Consider the following 9,665-nt stretch of genomic DNA (forward strand, 5'->3'; position numbering starts at 1 on the left):
AGATTTGAGAGTGCACAGGACACAGTTTGAGTGAGAGGAGAGACACGTTTTAAGTGCGGTTTTGTGCGAGAGCGGAGAGATTCGCACTCGCGCATTATATTAATGTGCTTTCGCGCTACAATAATGCGCTCTCGACATTTGTCATTAAAATAACTCCATATCTTTCACTAATGTGCAGTGTGTAAATGAGCATATGTGGTTTGACGCTGTAGCTTTTCTGTTCGCAGGACGGCTCGGGCTCGCTGAAGCGCAGTGGTTCCTTTAGTAAACTGCGGGCCTCTATCCGGCGCAGCAGTGAGAAACTGGTCCGCAAGCTCAAAGGAGGCAGCTTACGAGAAAACGAACCCAAAAACCCGGGGTAACTATCACCACTTCCCTCCCTATTCTCAGACCAAACCTCCCCTTTCCAATATCCCAAAACCTTCCCACTACGGACTAAACAATGGCTGGCAGGCGTGCGTGACACTGACCATTAAACCTCCAACACAACATACACTGGAATAGCAGACTGACTTGTGGTTTAAAAACTGGGGAAGGGAAATGCTCAGTCAGACTTTTGGGAAGACAGTGTTCAGATTTTTTGATTAGAGTTTTAACTAAACTCTGAAGTAGATCTCAAAGAGCTTTAGGATCCTAGAGGGACAGAATGATCTGTATCACCAGATATCTGTCTGGAATTATGTCATTAGGCTTTCTAAAGGGTCATTGGGACTGTAAATATGGAAAGGCTGAAGCGAATTAAGGTGAATGTCCGAATCTGAATTATTCTTTTAACACTGGATGACACCAAAAAAAATTATTTTTCCCATCTCAAAGTTTTTAAAAGGGATTTATAGAATTATCTCTTTAATGTGTGGGGAGGTTTACTACATGGAGATGGGATTTTGCACATTGTGATGACATTATATTGAAGGAAAGTCCTCGGCCGGTATATGCGAAGTTCTCTCTCACCCAGTTTTAAGTGGGTGAAGGGATTTGCTTGCTTTATTAACTGGGCTATTTTTTGCACATGTACAAACCTGCGTAACCCTGAATTGACATCTAACGTGACAGGTGACATTGTGATGCAGTGTGTTGAGGTCAACGCACCTGTGTCTGTTACTGGGGTTCCTGTAGCATCTGATTTGCCAGATGTGACTAACTTTCTCTCCTTACCCTGTAAAATGCAATTTATGTTTTTATTTATTCCTTGCATTTTAACTTTATTTTCTGGCCAGTGTTATGATTATTTTATGCCTTTTTGCTTGGTGACTTTTCTCGATGCCTTTTCATGTCTGCTTGGATCTGTTTTTTTTATTTGAGGACTTTTATTTCTCTGTGCTGTGTTGTACATTTGTTTCATTTTGAATAAACATTTCCATGCAAATGTGCTGTCTGCTGCATGCCTGTTTCCTCCATTTTCTGTCTTGTGGTCTCATTTGCTGTGTTACCCAAATTTTTTTAACCTCTCTTCTCATCTTATACCTTTTGTCTACCAACACCCTGGCAAAGGTCTTCTTTTTATTGTTTGAAATTCCCTTTACAAGTGACCCTTTTTGCAGGCTGTGACACGTTCCCACTGTTGTTAATATAGTAAATGTAGAATTTTTTATATTTTCATTTTTTAAAGGAATGTACATTTGTAACACTATACTTTGGGTAATATTACCTTCTGACCACCATGATATCTCAATATTTTTTTTCCTATCATGGATTTTATTTCGTTTATTTATTTCGCTATTTGAGCAAAGAGAAAGGCAAAAAAAAAAATTTTTATTTTAGTCTCCAGTTCACTGTACGTATAGAAATGTAGCCAATTATGACAAATTCTGCATCTGAGAATCTTGAAAATGTGAAAACAGTCCATCGCAGATCCTGTTTCGTGTCTGTTTAGTATATAATTTTGTGCAGTGTTATTAAAAACCATTTTTTTCAGTCCTAAAGGAATAGTTTACCAAGAAATGAACGTTCTGCTATCATATAATGACCCTCATGTCTTTTCAAACAGGAATGATTTTATTACCTGTCGATCTCCAGAAAGGACAAGAAAACAGCATAAAAAAAAACTAAAAGTGGCCCAATCAACAACTATATATATATATATGTATATAAGACTATTTTAAAATAATTTTGCATCCTTCATATTCAAACTAGCATGTCATGCTTGGTTATATATATCCGAAAACCAATGGCATTTTGACATCAACAATGTCAAACTTGGTGTAATACATTTACATGCAATTTATTAATTTGTTTGTGAAAAATAGAAACATAGAACGTGCTTGAAACAACATGGGGGTGAGTAAATAGACACATTTGACATAATAATAAGTGACAAATCAGAGGATAAACAGAGGATTGAATTGTAATATCTCAGCCATAATGTTAGCACTGGACATTTAAACATATTTTTTTGTTCTCTATAAAAATATTTATTTGTGAGTAATGGGAGATTTGTCAAACTAAATGGCGAATGACTAATATAACACAGTATGTCATTGCATGTGTTTCCACTGTGCTTTTTTTATCTCATTTCATATTGTAAGGTAACATCATTGAGTGAAAGTTGCATTAACATGTTTTAACCCACACATTCCCATCCCACAAACCCCACCGTGACCCCTCACCCCTGGCCTTTGACCTAACTGACGTGCTTGCATGTGGCTCTCTCGGAAGCAGCATGAAGAGGGCCAGCTCTCTTGGAGTTCTCAACGAGCCGGATAAACCTGTGGCTGAACTCAAAGTAAGACAACTTCCTTCACTGCTCTCTGCTGACAGCTTTCTCTTCAGTTTCTCACTCAATCTGCTCTTGTCTCCATATTGAATATATTTGTTCATTTCGGTCTCACACAGTACCTCCTGCTCTCTTTGTTTTGTTTTTCTGGCCCATCTGTCACTTTACAGTCTTTCAGTCTCATACTCTTTGTTTTTGGGGGCATCTATTATCAACACATCCACAGCTCTATCATTTACCATATTAACACACATTAATGAAATGAATGTGTGAGATCTCACAGAAGTCACAGACTAACACATTTAGTTTGCTAAAATCCTTCGTAACCACTGATGGTCTTGGGTTACAAAATAAGCATTTTGTTAGGAAACAATCCTAAAGTTGATGCATTGTTTAGTGCATTTATAATGTCTAAAGAGAAGTGTGTAGGACACTCAACAATAGTATTTCAGATGATCTTTTTCCAATTGTTTGTTCAGTTCTTTGGTCTAAATCTTTCTTTTAAGGATACTATGTAATGAAAAGGTCATTTTTAATATATTTTTGTGAGTCCACGTCTGTTAGCCCTGCAGCTATCTAAATGCTAACATACTCCTAAAAGTTTTATAACATTTTAGCAGTTAAAACGTACAGTCTTTCTTTTTTTGTCCAATAAAATGCTTTCTAGAGCTCTTCCCCCTAAAACATGTTGCCAGCTAGCATTAGCAAGTAGCAAATCATGGTTCGCAGCTGTGTCGTAAACTAAACCTAAGGTCTGAAATGAAGTGAAATGAACTTTATGACTGATAAAAAAAAAAAATATATATATATATATATATATATATTGAATGTGTATAGTACGAATTAAATCTGGACGTTCTACATTCTGTATGTAGTCATTGTCATGTGACTTACGCATTAGTTGCATCACTTCACTGTCATTTGTCGTGTGGCTTTATTATGGTATAGTTAAGTGTCAATTAGACGTGCACTTCAGAATCTCATGTTGCATGCTAGTTTTCACATATTATATAGTATAGGAAGCCCTTTATGTCCCACCCCAATTTCCTGTTTGAAAAAGAAATACTGTAAAAAAAAAATAAATAAAAAAAAAACTCTTCGAATTTCATTGGCTCTGTAAGTACTGCTTGGCCTGTTCTTGTTTCTCTTTGCGGGCTTCTTTCAGGTCACACCCTTCACCCAAATATGGCTACTTCCCTACTGTATAGTATTGATTCTTGGTCTTTTTTGCTCTGATTCCCACAACTCTGTGTCCTGGCAAAATGTCCGCTAATGCAATTTTCAACGTGTTCATTGATAATGGTATTAAATGGTATAAAATGTCAAATAGACTGCAAAACAAAGCTACAGTAGCCTATACAATTTTCTTGTAGTGATTCAGTTTACAAGAAGGTATGATGGATTTTGAGAGTGACATTACCCTGAACTTACTTCAGGATTTATCCGGGTCCATGTATTGTCTCTTTCTTTTCATTTCCATCAGGAACGAAATAATCGTCTAAGGAAGTCGCGAGACCTGAGTTCCAGTCACACTGACCTGGCGCATTGAAGGTCTGCTGTTGGACGTCCCGATGAAGAGAGGTACTAAGAGGTCTCATCATCAGGCTGAAGTGAACTGTGTTTTTGACAGGACTACCTTCTCCAGAGGTTACTTTTGCTCTCGTGTCTCTGTATATGTATTTAATTTCTGGTAAGTTAGCTGTAGAAATGACAACTGATGTAAAAACTCAACCAGAACCAAAGTGCACAACAAATTTGAGATTATGATGAAAATGTCAAAAACCAGAAAATCGATAATGCTATTCATACTCCGGTTGAGACTAGACGCTCTTAATGGCATTTTTGCTGCTTTCATGTGGTTTATTTTTCTTTTGTTTTATTTTGAGATGTACTTTGACGCTTTTTTGAAACCAGCAACTATAGGACTGTTTTTATTAATGAAGGATTATAATGACAGAGGTGTGCATATTTGTGTGTTTATAGACACAAAATTGTTTGGAGGGGTTTTTTTTGTACCACTTTCCCTCTTTGTGACTTAATATTCTGCTATTGATGACTTTAATGTTGTTTATACTTTGAGTTACACTAGAGGACCATGATGCTAAAGTATGGATTCAATCAAACTTATTCCCTCGATAAAGAGAGAACTGCACCGTGTTTATGAAGGTCTACGTTTACATGAGTGATGGTTCAGTGATGCACATTTTCTTATTGCTGTTGAGAAGTGGAAAGGGATCTGGTTTATAATGAAAGAAATAGGAAAATAGTAAAAAAGAAAATAATTTAAAGTGGTTACTGTCGTTGAGATCTATGTGGATTAAATCTCAGGACTGAAAGAACGGATTCATTATGCAAAGTAACTGCACTTTGAACGATCTCAAAGGATAATGTTACACTATCAACCCTTTGCATGTTACAGAACTAAATTGAGGTGATTACTTCAGTTTTAATCGGTTACATTTGGTTTATAGATGCTTTTGGTTGATCTGTAAACTGAATATTACAAGTTTTCATGAACAATAACAACAGGAAGTCTTTCTGTTATTTGTGAGGTAAAGCAACGCTGTTATCTAACATGAGTTATAAGTACTGCTACTCCAGATAAAAATGCACTGGAATATGATTTCTGTTCCCAGATGTTTAACTACAGTACCTGTTTGAAAGCGGTGTGCCTTGTGAGGGCCTCAGGCAGGTTCTTACTAATGACTGTGGAAGTTACTGATTTTGAGTGTGACAGCAGAACAGTTTGAGCTCTGTAAGGTCAAATGTCGGTCACGGTTTTACGAAGTAAATATTAATTTTTAATACTGTGGTCAAATAAAAGCCCACTATATATATCAGTGTATCATGTCATGGATTTATGCTAATATAGTGCACTGCTCAACTGGCCTACTTGACTTTGTTTCTACTTTCTTTGTTCTCTTTATCCATGTAACTCTTTCTATGTAATATATTACTGTCTCATGCAGTAATTAGTTCATCTTGTGTGTACAAGTGTTTTTTCTGTATAAAACGCATATTAATGCTCTGCATTGTGACAATGTGCAATAGGGTAGCTGCTGTGTGTTGGCTGGTTTTGATCTCGCATGCAATGTTTTACTGACAAAAGCTGGAATATCTGCTTGGCTTGTGTTTCGGTTATCTTTGTACTCTAAACGAATAAATATATCATTTACATTTTTGTACATCGAGTATTCAGTAGTTTTATGTCACTAATTTGAGCTTTGTTACACACTTGTGGCACATATGTGCCTTTCACATGTTCAAATTTGATTTTCAGATGGTTTATGTTTTGCGTTTTTGACTGTTGATCAGTTTGTTGTATTTAGCCGTCATTGCGTTTTTTTTTTTAAAACGGGGTTACTGATGTGGCACTCACTCCCAGAGGTCTTTAAAGGCAGAGTAAGCGATTTCTGGTAGCCAATGTTGATATTTGAAATCACCAAAACAAACACGCCCCTACCCCAAAAGGGTCTTGCCCCTATTTTGATAGCTCCGCCCCACATATACGTACGCAACCCAGGCAATGATTAGTTCTGTGAAACAAAGCAAAACCAATGTTACACCATGTCTACGGACGTGAGCGGCGCGGCAAGGAAACTGCTGCCGGGTTTTATTTATGACGTGCTGACACAAATTTCAAATGGTTTTCAACGGTCGTTTGATCGCGTCCAGTGTAGGCAGACTTTAGCTGTTGTAGACACAGTGTTACTCACCTATTGAGAAGAAACAAAGCAACCTCGACGTCCGATCGCAGGCCTCCGCTCCTTGAGTTCTCTCCAGCGCTGGAAAGCTGATCCGATATTTACACGGGTCCTACTTCTTGCCTTATCCTTCCGCAGACGTTTTCCTCTTTTGTTTTTTATCCACCATCTCTATCTCTCTGTCGCTCGGCTCGGCTAATGTCCGTCCCATGCACTCAACGCGCTCTCCTCCACATCACGAGTAGACACGCCCCTTATTGCTGATTGGCTACAAGTTTGCTTTGCTATTCGGCCCGATTTAGTTTTCTAAAGTGTTTTTGAAAAATCACATACCCTGCCTTTAATGCTCAATCCATATGCAATTGCATTGTTTTTGTTTATTTTCTTTACATTTTGTAACCCTAAATTGCTAAATATACACTCGAAAGTTACAATTAATATTACCAAGAGACAATATAGCATAAAAATTAAGGACAAAAAAACTGTATGTAGTATGTAACAGCAGGGACTGTTGTGACCTGTGTGATATAACCCTGACATTTCTTTTTGTGATTGTTGATGTTGCATTTCTACTGTCTGTCTCTGTCTTCTACCATTTGTGTTCATAATGTTTTGTGTCCTGTTGTTATACGTGTGTATATTTGTGTGTATTCAGAACTTCACACTGGACTTGTGTATATTCCATTTTCTCAGGCTGCCGCTGTGCTGGCTACACTTCATTTGCTGCCATGTTTGTGGTGATGTGTGTTGCTCCGAATATCTTATGGTAAAGTGTACATACTTGAATAAAGACAACAGAAGTACTCTACTCCTGTAAGATTTTCTGGGTTCTGGTTCCCCCTGTTGGCGAGTCGAATTGTATTATAACTTTTTCCTGGTCATTCTAAGTATTTTATGTTCTGTGCTCTGTGCTTTTTTATGGGGTGTGTGATGAAATGTATTGATTTATCTTTACAATCTTACCTGGAACACAATGGGGAGGAGAAAATCATTTCTAGCACATGGCAAACAGCTACAGATAGTTGGAAGAGAAACGACTTTAAGGGATAGTTCACCCCAAAATTAAAGTTAGTTACTCTCAGGCTGGCTGTCCAAGATGTGGATGAGTTTCTTCATCAGAACAGATTTGGAGAAATTTAACATTACATCACTTACTGACCAATGGATCCTCTGCAGTGAATGGGTGCCGTCAGAATGAGAGTCCAAACAGCTGATAAATACATCACAAGTAATCCACAAGACTGCAGTACATCGATTAATGCCTTGAGAAGTGAACAGCTGCATGTGTGAAAGAAACAAACCAATCATTATGACACTTACTGGCTAAAATACAAGTCCTCTGTCCATAATATGGCTTTTCCAGTTAAAAAGTTGTCTCCTGAATCAGGAAAGAAATATGCACAGATCCAGCACCATTTACAAGCCAAAACAGTTCTAAACAAATGTGTCATTGGATTTTGATATAAAAGGACAACTGGGCATGGACTTTTTCACTGGAGGAAGCGTTATTATGGATTATGGACTGATATTTAAACTAAGGTTTAAAGTTAAAATGCCTTGATGAATGTTTCTTACAAACAATCAGGTTTTTACTTCACAAGACAATTGATGGACTGGAGTTGTGTGGTTTACTTGTGGGTTATTGTGATGTTTTTATCAGCTGTTTGGACTCTCATTCTGACGGCACCCATTCACTGCAGAGCATCCATTGCTGAGTAAGTGATGTAATGATACATTTCTCAAACTGATCCGATGAACAAACAAGCTCGTCTATATCTTGGATGCTCTGAGGATGAGTACATTTTCAGCAAAATGTATTTTTTGGGTGAACTTTCTTTAAGAGATGTTGGGCCTCATTTATAAAATGTTGCGTATAAACCTTCCTAAATTTGTTCTAAGATCATTTCTCAAAAGTGCGTAAGTGCGATTCAGAGAAAACAAACGTGCGCACGCCTCTCTTCCAGATGTGACATTTATAAATCGCAAATGATCTTGAAATTGTGCGCAGCTGACTCAATACTCAAGTAAATGTACTTAGTTACTGTCCGCCTCTGTAACTTTATCACATTAAAAACTTGTCACTCATGAATCATAACGTATGTCTGCTGTTGAACACTCGTGATAAGTGCGGCTGTCGACGTTTACATCAGCACCAGCGCCTCTGCAGTGTGTGTGTGTGTGTGTGTGTAACGTTATGATGACTGATTGGATGCAGTATACATACTTAGGCTAATTGTTTAACAAAACAAGCCCATGCAATTTATATGTTTGAAAACCGCCAAACTGACCCAAACCAGCCCAAATTTTGTCCACCCGCCCAAGCCAATTTGTACTCGCACAATCAAATTCAAGACCGCCCAATTGGGTGGGAACCCGCCCAATCTGACAACACTGCCTGTCGCCGATCCATCGTGCAATGTGAACACAACAGCAACTGAATGCTACCCCAGATAGTCACGCAGTGTGAAAACAACGGCGATCCGACGACAAATGTGGATGAATGGCTACACATAGATGTGTCCAGAGCTGTGTGAGATCACTATCATCCTGCTTTTGTGGGGGTGGGTAGGGGTGTTAATTTTTTTCCCCATAGGTTTTTAACGTTCTAAAAGCTCTTTATTCCAAAGAATACTACAAGCTAGTCAGTGTATTCAGTAGGTGTAATGTATTCTAAGTTGCTTCAGAAGTATTGCAAGTATTACATATGACAATAAAACTGCATTGACATAAAAAAATAAAATTTACTTTTGGTACTTAAGTACTTTTAAAAGCAAGTACTTCTGTACTTTTACTTAAAAGTCACGTTTTAGAGAAGAAAAAAATCACCTACTGACTTTCAAAGCTGCCACATAGTAACAACTTTCTACTCCGAGGACCTTGATAGAAATGTAGTGGAGTGAAAAGTACAATATTTGTCTTTCAAATGTAGTGAAGTTAAAGTAATAAGTTCCCAGAAAAAATAATACTCAAGTAAAGTACAGATACTCAAAAAGTGTACTTAAGTACAATACTCAAGTAAATGTACTTAGTTACTGTCCGCCTCTGACCAACACACTATTAGATAGATTAAACATAAATGTTCTTTTCTGTAGGCCAGGCCTATATGTTACGATGAAATTAGGTGATGCATGAATTGATATGAATGACATTTTTATTTAACAACTACAATCACAGTATATTGACTGATTTGTTGAACTTCCAACCTTGTAAGCATGTAATAATTATGACAACATAAAGCACTGACAAAT

General features: G+C 37.5%; 1 protein-coding gene across 5 annotated transcripts in view; it reads left to right on the top strand.

The window, feature by feature from the left end:
* LOC107721224 (kinesin light chain 1) overlaps positions 1-6,058 on the top strand; it is a 49,124-nt gene extending 43,066 nt beyond the window's left edge. Inside the window, exons 15-17 of one of the 5 annotated variants that reach the window (XM_016529137.1) lie at positions 228-358; positions 2,656-2,722; positions 4,197-6,058. In XM_016529137.1, the coding sequence (XP_016384623.1) occupies positions 228-358; positions 2,656-2,722; positions 4,197-4,262 (264 nt within the window). In that variant the 3' untranslated portion in view covers positions 4,263-6,058. Of the gene's footprint in view, positions 1-227; positions 359-2,655; positions 3,450-4,196 lie in introns of those variants that run through there. The other 4 variants (XM_016529138.1, XM_016529135.1, XM_016529136.1 and 1 more) reach the window with 4 other exon arrangements.
* The last annotated feature ends 3,607 nt before the right edge of the window (positions 6,059-9,665 follow it).

Source organism: Sinocyclocheilus rhinocerous, unplaced genomic scaffold, assembly GCF_001515625.1.
Source record: "Sinocyclocheilus rhinocerous isolate Xijiao unplaced genomic scaffold, SAMN03320098_v1.1 scaffold214, whole genome shotgun sequence".
Lineage (NCBI taxonomy): Eukaryota > Metazoa > Chordata > Actinopteri > Cypriniformes > Cyprinidae > Sinocyclocheilus > Sinocyclocheilus rhinocerous.